At 40.0% G+C, this 18848-nt stretch overlaps 1 protein-coding gene across 7 annotated transcripts in view; it reads right to left on the bottom strand.

The window, feature by feature from the left end:
* Positions 1–4330: 4330 nt before the first annotated feature.
* Positions 4331–18848, bottom strand: part of Tasp1 (taspase 1) — a 207632-nt gene continuing 193114 nt past the window's right edge. For all 7 annotated transcript variants that reach the window (XM_027421662.2, XM_027421665.2, XM_027421664.2 and 4 more), the window contains one exon: positions 4331–5289. In XM_027421662.2, the coding sequence (XP_027277463.1) occupies positions 5197–5289 (93 nt within the window). In that variant the 3' untranslated portion in view covers positions 4331–5196. The remainder of the gene's footprint in view (positions 5290–18848) is intronic.

Below are 18848 nucleotides of genomic sequence, written 5' to 3'. Positions count from 1 at the left end.
ACTAGTCATGGTAAACCACCTAGGGCTTGGCTGATGGGCTTTTGGAGGCCGAGTGGGCTCCTTGGAGAAAAGCCCTGGCCAATGTTAGATTTAATTCTTCCTTTGGACAGCCATTTGTGGGAAAAGAAAAACTGCCTGGTCAGTCGGGTCAATGTCTCTGACCATAGACATCTGGGCTAGTACCTCGCAGAACCTGTACCTAAACTATGTTGAGGAGAGGCTGTGGATTACTTGTTAACGTCCCAGAGAAATGTGAAGTTAAAAGGAATAATTTTACACTGCCAATCTGCCATTCACTCTCACTAATAGCCCATGACATCCACCCAATCATAGGTTTTCCCTCTTAGCAGGATTCTATAAAAGGTTTATAATATACACAAGGGTTTACTTCTTTTGGGCTCAATCTTCTCTTGTGCCAATGTTCCTAGGAAGGAAGAACAGCTATCATCTAGATTGCCTTTGAGGTCTTCTAATCCAAGAATTAAAAACAACAGCTTCTTACAAAACCTCCTGGCAGATCTCCCTTTGTAGCTTTGGCTGAACTTAAACTCATGATCCTTCTGCCTTAGCCTCTCACATGCTGACTGCTGAGCTTATGGGCATGTGCTTCCACACCCAGCCTGAAAGATGCCACCTGGAAATGAGTTTCATCTGAGGTTGGTATTGCATGGTCATCATGGAGATGTGTTCATGGCATAGTACTCTGCAACCAGTTTGGGCTCTAAAGTCCCTTAGAGTAATATGTGCCTTTGGGTAAACTTTCCTCCAATGTCTGTTAATACAATTCTAGAGCTGTTCTAAAATGCATACCAGGCCTTGTGGAAGTCCTGGATAAGTTGCTCTTCTCCTTAAAAATGTTCACATGTCAGAAGTACAGGGCCTGCCAACTGACTCAGTTGCAGGTTTTCCTTAGCTTTGATGGCACATCTGGAGTTGTTTTGGGGATGTGCTAATTTTCTGATACCTATAGCCTACTGTGCGCAGAGACAGGACAAGTTTCTATGCTTCCCAGAGATATCCTGAGATGCCAAATTTAAGGTTAAGGATGCTGAATCTCTTATTGTCTACACCTAGGTCAGTTGTGGGTCTCTGTGTGGATTACCATCTACTGCAAACAGAAGTTTCTCTGATGAGGGCTGGGTTGTACTATTCTATAAGGAAACAGTAAGTCATCAGGAGTCAGTTTAATACTATGTCCATTTAGCTTTTGTGCATCTTTAAAATATATATTTCTAGGATCAAAAAAAACTATCAGAAAAATTCAAGAATACATGAAAAATTTATCCACTGTGATCAAGTCCACTTCATCCCAGAGATGCAGGGATGGTTCAATATTTGTAAATTGAACATTGTATTGAGGTTAAACAAACCTGAAACTGTACCTGACCCTGAATAAACAACCCACTGTATAAGTAGACTAAAGGACAGAACACATAAGACCATCTCATCAGCTACATAAAAGGTCTTAAACATCAACTTCATTCAATAAGAAAGGTTCTGAAAAAATGGGAATGCAGGGGACATACCTCAACATAATATAAGGTATATACAGGAAGCCCAGAGCCAACATCATCCTAAATGGAGAAAATTCAAAGTATTTTCATTAAAATCAGGAACAAGACAGAATATCCTTTCCCTTCATCCACTATGTCAAAAGAACAATCATGTTATAGGGATTGTGAACAGCCCAAGGAGATGCCCTCATATATGTAAACCAAAATTATTTCCCCTTTCTCCTAAGAAACACTGTAAATTAACATTTGGGACTTCTTTATGCATGCTGCAGATATAACTCCAACAGGCATATAAGGAGATATCCCAGGTCAAGTTCACATTTAGAAGAAGAGGTCAAAATATAAGAAGGGGCCTGCCACAGGCAGACCCATGGAGAAGCAAGGATGACAAGGTCACATGGTCACCACTGTCCTGGAGAGCACAGTGCACTAACCTGCATGAGGAGTGTTTATAGCCTGGCTCTCATCAAGTCCTGGAGATGCACTACTTTCAAACTCAGACCAGGGTTACAGTGATGGCCTTAAGGAATTCAGACCAGGTTTTATTGTACTAAGAGATTAGAGCATCTAATTCTTGGCTCCTAAAACGATTGAATATAGGCATAATAGTCTAGGTCATCCACATTAAAAGCAGGGTTCTCAAAATACAGTTTGAGCTCCCTCTCTCTTATTACCATCAGGATCAAGATGTAGCTCTCAGCTACTGCTCCAGCGACTGCCTGCAAGCCTCCATGCTCCCCGACATGAAGATAATGGACAATGGACTAAACCTCTGACACTGTAAGGAAGCCCCCAACTAACTGCTTTCTTTTATGAGTTGCTTTGGGCATGGTGTCTCTTCACCACAATAGGACAGTGACTAAGACACCTGCTGACCACCTAACAAAATACCACCTGGGGGCCCAATGGAGAAAACAGGTGACCAATGGTGACTTGATTGAACTAATGACAGACTGACACTCTGACAAGACCTGCTAGGCCCTTAATCAACAGGACTGGCTGACAAGCTGATTAGACTAAGGATTAACTACAGTCTAAGTCGACTGGCTGGCCAGGTTGGCTAAAATAACTACAGGAATGATTGGCTGGCAATTTGACTGCTCCGGGTGTTGTAGTACCTGGCAACCTCAGCCTGCCGCCTGCTTTGGGGCAACTCACTTCAAGCCACTTCCCACGATGCAGTTGTGAATCAGCACTGAGTTCAGCAACAGCATCTCCTCCCAGAGTTTGCTCCTGCCCCTGAGTGTCTGGAAGCTGCCACCTCATGGCCACACCGGGTAGCATGCCCCTGGTGTGCCAGAGTCTTGTGGGGGAGAGGAAGGGTGCTCCAGGAGGCGCCTCCTGCCTCCTGCGCTCACTCCTTTCTCTTCTCTTCCTTGATAGTGGGCCGGTGGATCAAGAACCGGAATCTCCCTGCAGACTGTCACTGACCTGACTACCCAAGAGCGGTTTTTAACCCTCACTTCTGCAGGCGTTTCTAACCCTGGGGTCACATGTGGCTGTGGAAAATAGTTAGGAATGTGGCCCAACAAAAACTGTACACTTACTTAAAAAAAAAAATACAGTTTGAGAGCCTGAGTAATATCTGTGAATTGGAGAATAAAGTTATTTTCTCATCTGCTTCTACCTTTCGTACTTGTGCGTGAAGTTGATTTTACATCTGTTGATATCTTCTGGGTTCACTACCAGAAACGGAACATGACTGTATAATGAAAGAATTTATAAGTACACTTCATTTTTGCCGTCAAGATTCTGCATAGCAGTCTTCCCCTCCAAGCCCCACATTATCTCTTACAAAGAAGTATTTAGAATCCTGGAGAATAGTCTTGACAGACAGTTCTGGGAGTGGTATCCTATTGTGCTGGCCAGTTTTCACTCTTCAAAAAGGGATCTTAAACAAACTCAGACTTTTAAATATGAATAGAGTAAGTCAGGGGGAGATGAAAGAACTGGCATTCCTGGTGAAATCAGTCAGAGGATTTTCAGACTCCACATGTCTTGATAGTTTTATGTGATCCAGTCCAGCTCAAAAAAAAAAAAAAATCCTGCCAACAGGTAACAGGTCTTTTAAAGCATCTGAAACCAAAGGCTTCCCACCAGTCAGTCCATCTCTCACTAAGTTCTCGGCCTCATTAAGAATGAGAAACAGATACTATGGCACCAACCTGTCTACGAGAACATAGCGAGACAAATGTAATTGCCTGTACAAGGAATATAAATCAGCAACTCTCCAATCACTCATATTTACACCCTCTTCATTTTGGTTGTCTTTCCTTTATAATTTGCCCATACATCCATGCCAAGTATATAATTTCATCTGAGGCTTTATCAGTTACCGCCCAGAGCCATGATTATATGTTGCAGGGAAACTTCCTCCCCCTGAGTGAGTGAGTCTATCTTTAGTATCTTCTTGATAACCACTTCTTACATTAAAAAAAAAAGAAGAAGAAGAAATAAAAGGAAAGTCTGGGTTTTCTTATGTGGCTCCAGAGTCTCTAAATAGAACATTAAGGAGCAATTTATCAGCCACCACCATTGAGCTTTCAGCTGCCACTCCAACTGTTCAAAGCAAAGTGTTTCTGCTCATTCCCTTTGTTATTTTTATCAAGTTGCAGTGGAAATTGTAGGTGCTTCTATACTGAGACTTCAATCATCTTATGTTGGACTTCCTTTTCTCTTAGTGTTGACTGCAGCTTCCTGGGGCTAGGCCAGCAAGATGGGTAGTGATCTAATTCGTTTTTTGCAAAGGAAACAAAACACAAGTCACCAGTCTCGGATACAGAAGATTAGTCTTCAACAAGCAGTCACACACTACAGCCAGTAATATGCTTCTTTTATTTTTGTTCCTTTATCTTAAAAATATATTTAAACAAGAAACAAAGATAATATTGAATTTTCCCATAAACTTTGCTTTCTTATTTACAGTGTTTCATTGTAAATAACATTCCATTATACACACATTCAGACTGCAGTACCGAACACTCTCTTTACAAATTCTTTCATAATACAGTACACACGGCGCAAAGCTATGCAATATTTAAGCTTCAAACAGCTGAGGAAAGAAGTACAGACTTCATCAATAAAACTATTACTTTAAAGGTTCTGACTTTATTCTCTACTAGATTGTTTCACTGAAACCATCCTGTGTTCAAGGAAAAATGCCCTGTATGAGGGATAAGAACAACAGTTTAAGTTACCACACCATCCACTTAAACTGACACCATATTACTGATTACCGTTATTAAATGAACTGCAATGAAGGTCAAGTCATTTAAACAAGCAGATTCACTCTTCAGACACCTTGTGTCAACCATAGTTCATACCTTTTTATGAAATTACAGTTTTATACAACTTTAGTCTTTACTTGTAAACAGTTAAAGCACACATTTTTGTAAAGATTTGATCAGTCTTTGTCATAGGTTACACTTGAGGAGATCCTAGCCCGTCAGGGAAAAGCCAGCACACAAACTGTACACTAATACACACCACACATGCTCCCACTCACCCATCAAAGACTCGAGTGTCAACCAGCACTAAGTATAGCAGCACTTTGTGTCCCAAGCAGTGCCCGAGGTTGCAATAGGAATTACAAAACAAAGAAGATAAAACACCCCATTTCAATTAAATAGCCCAAAGCTCAGGTTTTGAAATGCCTCTCAGACACTTTCTATTCAGCCTGGAGTCAGTTCACTGGGCTCTCCAGGCGGCAAACTCCACCTTCGATTGCAACTGACTGTCCTGCCACAGCACCAGGAGGGAGTCTTGAAATGTGAGTCTGCAAAAAAAGAGAAAGAGTGTCAGAGGTACAAGCAAAGGTCCCACAACAGACAAATGGGAAGCCAACTCAGGAACACCGTGTTTTCACTTTGCTTCTCAGTGTCCACTGGATGTGATGGTGGGAACATGTAAGAGAGACAGAGAGCAATTTATTTTAAATTGCTCAGGGATGCTCACTGGGGATCTGCTACAGGCAAGTACAGCACCAGGTCATAGGGATGCAAAGCTGATGGAGACAACAACAACTAAACAGCACAGAACATTCTGGATTTCCCAAGAGTTGTTCTGATGACAACTACATAGAGCACATTCCAGCTGCCTGAAAATGGGTAAGCTGTATATATTTTGTATGATGATGATGATGATGATAGGATTTCTCTTCAGATGCCATTTATTCTTTCAATGACTAAAGTAGCTTATAAAAGCTCAGATAATCAAAAGAAATAAGTAAATAACATAAAATAACATTGAAAATTCAGTAAGGGAAAAAACAGGATTACTGACAACACAAAATTGAGGCTAAAGAGGTCTCTCCTGGAGTCTGCCCTCGGCTGTGCTGCATGGCTTCCTTGTGGTTTGTGTGGTGTACTGGATCACAGCCTGTCAAGTGCTCAGGTTGAGAACATCTATTTCTGTCACTGAAGCTAGGTGGCATTTCTCCTGAGGACAATCATAAATAGGTCACTGACTAGAGGCTAAGAGAAAACATCTGTGTACTATATAGTAGGTATTTGTAGGCTGAGCATTGCAACACCACTTAAAGGAAGCTGGGATCCAAGAAAGATAGTCAATATTGCTCCAAATACTTGATTTTACATAATCAAGGGGACAAATGGACAAATAAATGTCAGGATTTTCAACAGAGGGAGAGAGAGAGAGAGAGAGAGAGAGAGAGAGAGAGAGAGAGAGAGAGAGAGAGAGAGAGAGAGAGAAAGAGAGAGAGTGAGTGTGGTGGGGGGTGCATAATCTTTAGCTACTACTCTCTAACTCTTTCTCTAAATAAACTTAGCCTAAGGACTGAAGCAAAGTGAATTCAAGGCTATAGGATGAGGTTGTTAGCTGAAGCTGGTAAATTGGCCAAGGGCAGGACTGACAGGATTTCATGAAACACAAATGAAGTAAGTATGTATTTTAGATTGAATAGTAAGCTTGGTGGTTCAGTTTTAAGATGGACATACTCTTTTGACTAAGTCCAACAAGAAGAGCTGAAATTAAACAACCTTTGAAGGTCTAGAGAATAGGGAATGTGCAAGTAGGGAGACAACCTGCTGTGTCCAGGAGTAAGGTAAGTTGACTCTGGAGTATGAAGCTGGGTAAGGCAGGTCTTATACATACAGTAATCCCTGATGTTACTTCCCAGATTTAAGCCTCTGGTAGCCAAGTCAAAGAATCTGGAATTATTATTATGCCTGGAAGGCAAGCTTTGTCTTATCACATGGATATATCATTCCTGAGATAAACTTTTTATGAAGCTTCTTCAGTCTCTGAAGAGTACCTAGTAGGAGAGGGAGAGTTTGTCCTTGCTACTCAGTGACCTATATCACACTAAGCACAAAGCTCAACTCTCACAATTCCTAACATTCAGCATTGATAACATTCATTAGGGGATGGGATTTTGCTTTCCATGGGTGTCACCTATTAACTTAATGTCTTCTTAAACAAAAAGGATCCCACGATAGTAAATTCCAATGAATTTCATTCCTTCTACCATCTACCAGTCATCAACACAGGCATGCAACCACTGAACCACTTGGGGCTCCAAATAGTACATTTCCACAATGAACACGGCACCTCCCGCCTGCACTGTGGTGGCACATAAGTGTAATAATTTGGAGGTTGAGGCAAGAAAAGCATTTGTTATATGCCAGCTTGGGCTACAAAACAAATAAGCATATGTTTGTGTAGGTTCAGGCCATAGCAACTAAAACTAAAAGGATTAACCAAAAATCAGTAGGATCTATGTGTGCATGTGTGGAGACCAGAGTATGATGCCAAGTGTCTTCCCCTAGCTCTCAACACCTTATTTTTTGAGGCAGGGACTTTCACTGAACCTGGAACTAAAAGACAGGGCAGACTAACTGACCAACAGAGCCCAAGAATCCTTTTTTCTCCATCTCCCCAGAGCTGGGACTAAGCTGTCATACCCAGATTTTTACAGTGCTGGGGATTCAAACTCAGAGGCTCTTGTTTGTGTGGCAAGCACTTTGAGGATCAAACCATTTTCAGCCCTCACCAGAAAATTTTCAATTGAGTCTCTTTAGGGACTACGCAAACTTGTGTATTTTTACAAGCAAAGGAAATTTCACAAGGTAAATTCCAGCTCTTTAAGTAAGGCAATTTTACTGTAATTTAGAACTAATGAGAATGTAGCTAGCACATCACCGGGGTTGTGTCTCATCACACAGTGATGGCTCCATTGTATATCCTGACTCTATCCAGGAAAAACTTCCTCTAGTCACCAACTCAGACAAGCAGCTGCTCCCCTACCTCTGTGACAGTCATTTGAGCATTTCTCATCCATCTCCTGATTCAGACTTCTTTTTTTCAGTTTTACAGCTAATTGAGAGTCAGATGGAGACAACTTATGTGCACCTCAGCATTCCCTATACCTGTTCCAAAGCCTGACAAACAAACACACCTTCCAGGGTGTGTTTGTACACAGAGGATCCTGATGTGTGAACTAGTATGACTCATCAGCTTAGGTAAGAAGTCAATCAAGCTACTTCTCCACAGTAATTTTTCTTTTTAAAAAGCATGGACTAAATTTTTCCAATTGGGGAAACAGAGAAAATTGTTGAAAGCTTCTCACATTCAGACAGCTCCTCAGCAGTGGAGTCCAGGGACTATGCAGCTGCACTGTTTCTTGCCAATGCCTTGAGCAGCACACAGGCCCTTGCTGTTAAGGAGCCTGAAGAAGTATGATAAGCTGACTGACTGCTCAAAGCCAATGTGTTCAGGGTTGTTACCCGTTAAAAATCTAAATACATTTGGCATCAGGATTCTAAAGTGATATTTTAAAGAAAAAAATTTAATTACTTGATATCCAATCTAAAGAGAACCTGATTACTTCCTATTATTCATTTTAAAATCTTTTAAGAACACCCCAGTACCTACTCTTTTGTAGTTTCTAGGAAAGCTACAAGCACATGATTTAATTTTAAACACATAGTTTAATTTTAAAAGTTAGAAAGCCTTTATTTAGTCATTATATTTTGATTCTCTGCCTCTCCACACACAGCCATGCTTCTACTTTTAGACTTGTAGGATCATCCAGAATAGTCAAAGGATGACCATTAAGTCATTACCCTACTTTGGTGGAGTTAGGAAAACATACTGAGGCAGACACAATAAAAATGATCTCTCAGAAATATTTCATTCACTGGTTTTGAAATTATGGGGCTTGGTCTTCCTTTTCTTTTTAATGTAGGAAACTTGAGTTAAGATACTACAGTCAAAGTGAGACAGGCATTTACAAACAAAGAAAAAAAAAAAGACACATGGAATAGACTTGGCAGCGGAGAAACTCACAAACTAGCATTTCAAAACACAATGAAGATTAAGAGTACATGAATTTCACAAAAATCTACACAGGCATCATAATGGCTATGCACAGACTCAGAATGCCTTGGCTTCCTGGATAGATCTTTTTTTCTTATGGGTAAAACTGCCTCCTTTGCAGTTAGGTATGGTTACATGACAGAAAGGTCAGTTTACTATAGTGAAATGCACCATCACAAGGCTAGCAAAGATCTTCCTGTGCCCCAGCTCTATCAGTTTTGGATAATCTTGATGTTTGTGAAGACAGGAGCCTGGGACTGCCACATGACCAATAAGAGAAGAGCCTTTGCCAATCAGAAACCTCAATTTTTCATCTTACATAAATGAGAAATACACTTGATGGGGGAAGTCCTTCTGTGTATATGTTTGTCTTATTGGTTGATAAAGTAATGCTGGCAAATAGGGAAGCAAATTAGGTGGGACTAGAAGAGGAGGGGGATTCTGGGAAATGTAGTAAAGATAGAGTTGCCATGTGAGTCCCGGGAAGAGAAGACACATAAGGCATAAGGACGCATCCTTGACAAGGAAAGTGTTTATAAAATATATAGATTAATGGTTATGGTTGATACTTAAGACAGAGCTAGCATATAAGAAATGCTAGTCATTGGCCAACAGCACTGTAATTAATATAAGACTCTGTGTGTTATTTTGGGGCCCTAGCTTGGCGGTGGGGCTCGGGTGGCTGGCGGAAAGAGTTATCATTACATATACTTCCATTATGTTTAAGTAATTATGCACTAGGAAGTTTGCTTGTTACAGTAACTTTTGTTATCTTAACTAACACAAGCCAGGCCTCTGCACATACTATGTGAACTCTGTTGGTTACTTAACTACCTGGGTTTCCACACTAATGAATACAGTGTAACATTCATCATAAAGCTGGTAAGGACTATATGAGATGGTGAATACAAAAAAAGCATGTATCAATAAATATTAAATATTACTGTTCAAACATGCAATCTACCACAATTTTAAGACTATCAGCTAACCTGTAGTTGGGAGAATGCTGACAAATCACCTCATGGCATGGAACATTGTTGGAAGGACAGAATACAATATTAAATCAACAAAGTGATCAATGAATACAAATTCTGGGGGAGAAAATTCAGACCATAATCTATAGAGACTTCAAAATGAGAAGGTTAAAGCCAGCAATGATGTCCATAGGCTTCAGTCTCTACCATCTCTAATCTCAAAAGTTTCCTGTTCTCTCCTCCACCATTCCTTTGCTTTCTTACCAGTCTTCAACTACACAGCACATAGCTGCATCAGGACTATGTAATGTTCTCACTGCTAAATTTTTCCTTCTAGCACTGATGTACATCTCTTATTCATTTCTGCCAGATATTTGCTCAAAAGCAACCTTCTCTAAAACGTTCACTCAGGCCACCCATCTAAGTTTTACTATCATCAACCTTTCTACTTCAGTAGTTGACACGGCCTTACCATTATTTAACCAATCATGACTGCTTACTCATTCATCACAGGTGTCTTCTCGAATAGAAGTTCCACAAAGAAAGGGAACTTCATCCACCTGTACACTCTTTTCTCATTGGCACCTAAAGGACAGCCTGCACAGGATTAGGAACACAGCATATGTTAAGTGAATGATGAATTCTTTTCAAAAGTGTGTGTGTGGGAGGAGATATAGGAGGGCAAAATCGGCTGAATGATAATTGCAAATTTGACATCTAAAACTTACTAATTTTTATATTTTAGTGTTTTTGATTAGAGTAATAAGAGTGCTTCATTTTGAAATAATCAAGATATTGAAGTTGTAGGCCCTCAATAAAAATGAAAGTCTATATATTTCCAAATATCTATATAAAATATAGAAATGGTATCATTGTCCTCTCTTGGATTATATGTTCCAGAGAGTACTAGAGACACCAGCAGCCAAAGTCATGATCAAGTAGGGGCTGTATGCTTGTATATCTGTTGGGTTGCTACCTTTGTCAGATTGTGATGAATTCAACAGCAGGAGAAATTTGGGAAACACCAGAACAAACTTGTTTGCATGTGTGCTTTCCTTCTGGAAAGCAGGACTCTGGCTTGATAAGATGTGGGCAGTTAACAAGCTTACTCTTTCATTAGCATATCCTTCTGTAGAGAAAGATAACTCCCTTCCTCTACCATTTTATCATGTGTTGTTAAAAGGTATTTTTAAATCATCAAGCCCCAGGACTTCTATTTTTTTCATGTAATGATAGTGCCACATGAGCTTTCAAAATATAACCTGGAACAATATGTATGTTTACAGAGTAACAACTCTTTAAATTCAAGTTAAATTTCTCTTCTTTATTTTCCACTTTGCTACTTGGGCAACACGAATCTCATTTATTGAGACTGTACTACTGGCTAAACACCTTACACCCTTAACATTGGTATTTTTATTTTTTAAAAGTACTTTTGGTGGGGGGAGGGCAAGCCACAGCACACATATACAGGTAAGAGGGCAACTTCTGTAACTCATCCTCTCTTTCCACCTTCATAAGGGCTCTGGGGATTGAACTGAGGTTGCCAGTCTGTGTGACAAGTGCCTTTACCTGCTGAATCAAGTCTCCAGGCCCACCATAGTCAACTCATACTTGACGCAATAACAGTAACTCTCAGTATTCTTTTGCTGGCAACATTATAGACAATTAAAAAGCAACTGCAGAGAGAAGTTGTGTCTGGTTAGCATGGTTCTATTGTGAGCCATCCTGCCTCCGCTGTCTCTCAATGACTTGAATCAAGAGACACTACCACCCCCAATGGTTTCCCAGAAGTTCCTGCCCATCTCTTTCAAGAGCTGTCTTTCAAGGAGACATGACTTGTGAATAAGTATATTCTGAGCATTCTTTGTGTGCGGCATTAAACCTCGGAATGTAGTTAACTAAAAATAGTTTGGACTTCAGACCTCATCATGAAAGCAGATGTCCTCTGCTAGCTGACAACTGCACATAAACTTCCTTAGTATACTCTAAAATGGTATGTATATCTTATAGAATAAGAACTTATAGGCAGGCTGAAAGATGAAGGTATTCACTTGACTCTGAACATTCGTGGTAGATACTAAGTACTGTAAAATGAAGACCGAGTAATGATCTTTATAGCACTTAAGTTTTTATTTTTATATTTTTAATTTTATTTTGCTTGAATGTATGTGTATGTACCGTGTGCATACCTGGTGCCCATGGAAGCCAGAAGAGGACATCAGATCCCCTACCACTGGAGTTTTTGATGGTTGTGGGCTGACGTATGGGTGCTGGGAATTGAATCTGGGTCCTCCAGAAGAACAACCAGTGTTCTTCTTAACCACTAAGCCATCTCTCTAGCCCCAGCACTCAGGATTTTAACACCCTAAGATGCTAGCTTTGTCTAGCTTTCATTTACCCATCAATGAATAAAAAGAAATTTCATTATTGTCTTAAATTAAAAGTAAAAAGTAAGAAAGAGCAATGTGAAGACATTATTCCTATACTCAACAAATCAGAAATAACAACAAAATGAGGAATTGACGCCGTACATTCTTTATTTTGCTGTATGCTTTCCCTATCTCATTTTCCACATGCAAAGTATCCATGACATAAAAGATGTACTGGCAAATGTGGATGAAGCACAAAGACAGTATTATGGTAAATTTCATTGTTAGCACTGAAACAAGGCTACAGAAAGGGTAACATGTTCTATTGTTCTCACATAGAAAATCATGTCCACAGAATCTTAAAATAAGATGAAAATTCTGCTTGATGAGAACAGCATGTCCCAGCCCCAGAGCTGCTATGGTTTCTTCTCTTACCATGTCTGCTGACACCACACTTCGATTAGAGGCAACCTCACAGAAGAATTCCCTCCCAGTTTTCACTTGAAAGCCATGTGAGGCAGCCCACAAAATGTGGCAAACACTACAGTAAACTATCCATTCATATGGAGATTTATCCTGAATATTTCCTTTGTTAAAGGTGATAAAAAAGCTTTCCACCACTTAGCAAATATTTACTCTGTACTCTTAATAGGGGACAGTGGAATAGAGCACACATGGACCTTACTCTAGAGCAATTTATCTTTATAGGATGTAAAAACCAGTCCCTTGTGAAATCTTACTAGAAATAAGAGATCCCTATAATTATATATGTTGCAGAGTCCATGCTGCTTTGGAATCAATGAAATCTCAAAATACCACTACTGGTAGACAGACGTATGCTACACCTATTTTTTTTTTCAAGGAAAAAAAAAAAAGAGAAATGAGCAAGATAGAATGGTACTGTGGTTTTCTTATGTTCAGAGAGGAAGTGGAAAAATTGAATCATGAATGAATGTGTCTGGACTCCAAATTTAGGGCTGTCTACTCCCACAATGCCCTAGCCCCAAAGGTTCTAAATCTAACTTGGAGACACACCTTTATTGCAGTGGCACATGCCCAAAAGTTTTTCAGCATGAAATATGGCTTGCTTAGAAAAGCTACTACCACAAACTTTAACTGTTTAGAATGATTCTTTGACTCAGAACGAGTTATGGGCTACTACTGACAGGTTAGATAATCTCTAGTTACTAGTTCTCTGGGATTCAACTTCCTTATAGGTTAAAAAATTGTTTTTAAACTAACTCAACAATATTGAGTTGATTCTGACATGCATTAAGACCTTGTAAAATTTAAAAGACTTTTAAATCCCATATATCTAAATCTACATGTTTTGTATCAATGAAATCTCTTTGAACCCATGTTCTTGGTTTTTATCAGCCTTGATAAGAACCAATTAAAATCACAATCCATTCTAGAAGTTTGCTTCCCCTTTTCCTTGGGAAAAAATCCCAGCTTTAGAAGAAATGATCTTAGAATAATCTCAAGATCTAGCAACACCTGAAGCACCAGTGTCTGATGCAGGCAGGAGACTGGGCTTTTCACTGGACTGGACTTTTCAGGACATGGACTTAGACTGCCACAGAGGAGCAAAGCTGTCCCTCCCTGCCTCAGGCAGGGCAGACGGGACTCAGTCAGTGGGTATACTGTACAGGTTATGTAGAGACACACACTTGATGTCACATTAATGGTAAGTTCTGAGATCTGGAGACAGTTTATAATCTTTACTCTGATTAATATTGTATTATATTTATTTAGTATGTGTTTCTCTCTGTGTGTAGTCATGTGTGAGAGTGCTCATGCATATGTAAACATATTCGGTGATGGGGATGTGTAGGTCAGAGGACAATTTGCATGAGCTGGTTGGTTCTCTCAGATCACCATGTGGGTCTTGGGAATCAAACTCAGGTTATAAAGCTTGCTGGCAAGTGCTGAGCCATCTCATTGACCCTTTGTTCTGATTTTTAAAATACTCTTTATTCTTATTTTCTAAATATTTGAAAAGGAACACATTTTAAAGGAAATACTAAATTTTACAAATCAGTATATATTCTACACAATCACAACTAGGCAGAAACAAATCACAGCTCAGTGTTAAGAACACTAAATTTGGAGTAGCAGAATAGCTCTCTGAAGTTTCAGGACCAGGATTAGACACCTCTTCTTGTTATTTTTTAATTATGTAGCAGGATGCTTTAATGTTGAACACAGGAATAAAAATAACTAGTCAAGTGTATGTCATTTGAGGATCTGAAGATGTCCTTACTCTACTCCTCAGCACAGATGAGTGCAAATTGAAATTGAAATATCCCCACAGGACTGAGTAGAGTTGAATTCTCCTCTCTGAACCTAACTGTTTTTTTTTTTTTTTTTTTTTTGCACTGGTCACATATCAGTGTCCTTTGCTAGGTCTTCTTCATTCCCCAATATATAAATGTGAAAGATCCAGGAGTCAAGTCTCTTCCTTTCTGTTTGTACTCACTCTCTTGGTGATCTTACCCAAGCTTTTTTTTCTCTCTCTCTTTAACAAGAATTTTAAAGCTGAAATTCACAAATGCACACCTATAATAACTGTGTTGGCTAGTCTTATGTTAACTTCACACACAAACTAGAGTTATTTAAAAGAAAAGACCTTCAATTGAGAAAATGTCTCCAGAATATCTGGCTATAAGGCATTTTCTAAATTAGTGATTGATGGGGTAGTGCCCTATTGTGTGTGTGTGTGTGTGGGGGTGCCATCCTTGGGCTGGTGGGCCTGGGTTTTCTACAAGATAGCAGGCTGAACAAGTCAAAGGACCAAGCCAGTAAACAGGCACCCCATCTTGGCCTCTTGCCTCCAGGATCTTATCCTGTTTGAGCTCCTGTCTGTCTTAGTTATAGTTTCTATTGCTGTGGAGAGACCTCAAGACCATAGCAGTTCTTATAAAGGAAAAGCATTTAATTGGAGTAGTGTACATTTTCAGAGGTCATCATGGGATGACGTTGTAGTGTGCAGGCAGATGTGGTGCTGGAGAAGTAGCCAAGTGTCCTACATCTTGACATGCAGACAACAGAAAGTAGTCTCCATGTCACACTGAGGGAAGCTTGAGCAAAAGAAACCTCAAAGTCCACCCTCACAGTGACATGCTTCCTCCAACAAGGTCAAATCTAATAGTGTCATTCCCTTTGTGGGAAGTTTTCTTTCAAACCACCATGCAGTGCAGTCTTGGCTTCCTTCAGTGATGAACAGTGCTGTGGAAGTTCAAGCTGATTAAACACTTTCCTCCTCAACTTGCCTTTTGGTCATGTTGTTTTGTTGCAGCAACAGAAACAATAACTAAGACAAGTTAGTACCAGCATAGTTGAGTATAGCTATGACAGGCCTGACCATGTTTTGGGGATGACTGTGGAAGGACTTTGGAACTTTGGGCAAGAAAAGCAATGGAAGATAAGAATGTAGAGGGCAGTGCAGAGGATGGAGGCCTGGCTTGTGACGTGGTGGCAGAAGGAAATTTAAAGACTCTAAAGGGACCTGTTTGCTATTTTGAATTGAGATTGTGTCATTCTGGTCAGCTGGTGTTGAAGAGTCAACCATAATTAACAAGAGACTAGCAACACTGAAGTGAAACCTTTATATATTACTGGGAAAATTGATGCTGGTTACCTGGAGCTAAGACATTAGCAGTAATTGAGAAGAGCCCAGCATTGAAGTTTTCTGGGATGCATTTCCTCAGGGTCAGAACACACAAGTTGTATTACAGAAGAAACAGAAGTTGTATCTTGTGGTGGGGGCTGAGCTTGGTAGTGTAGGAGTCACCCAGGTGGTACTGAGTTTGAAGGCATGAAAGGGTCATTGAGAGCAGCTCAGGCTTGGCACTGTGAGAGGCCAGGAGAGGCCAGGAGAGGCCACTGATGAAGGAGCAGCCTCAGTGTTAGTTGAAGGCCCACAACCGGATCATGTAAACAAGCGTAGGATTGGCACCATGGAGAGTGTCTATGAGAGGCTACTAGTAAAACTGCAGCTCAGTTGGAGCAGAAGACTACACCATTTTGGAGATACCAGTACCCATGGGACGACTACCAAGAAAAGCAGCAGCAGTGGAGTGGGAAGCCAGCCGGAGCCTATAAGCCAAGATGTGTGCTACAGAGGGTGGAGCCAGAGAAGTGACCCAAGCTCTTTGGAGGAGCCCAGAAGACTGTGAGTAAATACCAGAGAATTGGACACTGATTTATTTATACTGTTAAAGGTTGTCTTGTTTGGTTTAGATTGTGACTGTGCCCTGGTTCTTCCCTCTTGAAGAAGGTATTTAATTTTGATTTTTACAGGAGCCCATGATGAAAGACTCTGAACTTTTATAAGAGATTTTCGATTTTTAGACAAATTGGATATTTTTAAATAGACTGAAATATTAATGTGTTTGAATTTGTAGAGACTGCAGAACTTTTAAAGTTATTTATGTTTCTAATGTGAGATCTTGGAATGAATAGAAAGGAAAGATGTGGCTTACCTGATGCATTTATGTGTCAAGTAGACATGTGGTCAGTTGTGCTGGCTAGTCTTATGTCAACACAACATACAAACTAGAGTTATCTGAAGGAGTGAACCTCAATTGAGAAAATACCTTTAAAAGATCTGGCTGTAAGGTATTTTCTTAATTAGTGACTGATGGGGTAGGGTGCAGCCCATTGTGGATGGTTCCATCCCTTGTCTGGTGGGAGGTCTATAAGAAAGAATGCTGAGCAAGGCAGAGGAAGCAAGCCAGTAAACAGCATCTCTCCATGTCCTCTGCATCAGGTTCTCCAGGATGCTGCCCTGTTTGAGTTCCTGTTCTAACTTCCTTCAATGATGAACAGTGCTATGGAAATGTAAGCTGAATAAACCCTTTCCAACTTGCCTTTTGGTCATGGTGTTTTGTTGCAGCAATAGAATCCCTAACTACGACAGTAATTAAGTGGTTAAAAGTGTGAGCACTGGAGTCCAGAGTCTGTGGTCTAAATCTGAGCTGCACTACTCTACAGCTGATAGTAAGGCACTTGATATCTCAGACACATCTCTTCCAGGGCACGGGAGGTACTGTGTTAAGAGGGAAACCCACTGTGGCACACTGAATGCATTGACCACCATAAGTTCGAAGGGAGTGGCCCTATAAGGAGATGTGGCCCTGTTGGAATAGGAGTAGTCTTGTTGGAGTGTGTCACTGTGGAGGTGGGCTTTAAGGTCTCATATATGCTCAAGATACCACCCCCCAGAGTTACAGTCCACTTCCTGTTGCCTTCGAATCAAGATATAGGTAGCACCATGTCTACTTGCATGCTTCGATGCTCCCCATCCTGATGATAATGGATTGAATCTCTGGACTGAAAGCTGCCACCTCATTTAACTGTTTTCCTTTATGAGAGTTGCTGTGGTCATCCTGTCTCTTCACAGCAACAGAAACCCTAACCAAGGCACCCACCCTACAGATTAACGTACAATTAACCCCAACCCTTGCATAGATATGTTCCGCTTAGGTTTATAAAGGGATGACTCTGGCTTATCTTTTCCATAGTAAAGACAACAGCCAAGTATCCTTTTTCAATAACCTTTGTAGGGATGTCTTGATATCCTAAGCATTTCTAGTAGGTAAAAATCCAAAATATCAATTATGGTCTTCTGTGTGGTAAAGCAGACTTTTGCTGGATTTCAACAGATATTCTCTGAAGAAAAGGGAACATGGCAAATGTCAAGGAAATCCTAACTTACTATTCTGTTTTACTTTTTTTTTTTTTTTTGAGACAGGGTTTCTCTGTGGCTTTGGAGGCTGTCCTGGAACTCACTCTGGAGACCAGGGTGGCCTGAAACTCACAGAGATCTGCCTGCGTCTGCCTCCCGAGTGCTGGGAGTAAAGGCATGTGCCACCAATGCTGGGCTTCCTCTTTTTTCTTAGCAGAAATCTCAAAGCAAAACAATTAAAGCTTCCTTGTAGTCTGTCAATGCTAATGACTGAAATAAATCCCCAATAGTCTACATTAGCTATCTGAATCTATAAAAATAATGAATTTTTGTCATTTTTGATGGTGCAAATGTTATAAATGATATTTTCCCCAAATATGACTTCCTTAGCTAAAATATGAGTTGTTAAATCTAGGAACTTATATCTCATAACTGGGTATATGTAAAATATATGTATACATACACACACGTACACCAGAAGTCATCATTCCACAGAGGAATCAAGCTGTCAGACCATTAGTTTTTTTTAAGTTGTAGGAATTTGTAATGTTTTATTCAGAGTCTAGAGCTTATTACAAATTAACTATAAAAATAGTCTTGCCAATGTCTTTACTTTTGTCCTTAAGACATGTATCACAAACATAATTAAAAGGAACAGTGCGGTGAGCAGGTTCTAACTTCAAATTTAATATTTCACTGAACCCTCAATGGTAGAAATCAGAGAACAACTATATTCTTCTTTTAAAGGCATATTTAAAATAAAATAAAAGCTGTCTCAAAGTTTTCTCAATATCCCTTAACAGCAAAGTGTTAATCTTCATGCTAAATTAAGTTTCTTTTACCCCTTCAATACTGCTGCAAACATACACAGCACAGTGATGACAGCTTGAGAACTTAAAGTAAATCGACAGAACCTACTACTTACTGCAGCCAGTAATATTGGAAAGGAATGTAAATAGAGAGA

The sequence above is a fragment of the Cricetulus griseus genome, chromosome 6 (assembly GCF_003668045.3).
Source record: "Cricetulus griseus strain 17A/GY chromosome 6, alternate assembly CriGri-PICRH-1.0, whole genome shotgun sequence".
NCBI lineage: Eukaryota > Metazoa > Chordata > Mammalia > Rodentia > Cricetidae > Cricetulus > Cricetulus griseus.
The sequence above is the reverse complement of the archived record's forward strand: the minus strand, read 5'-3'. Positions and strand labels throughout refer to the sequence as shown.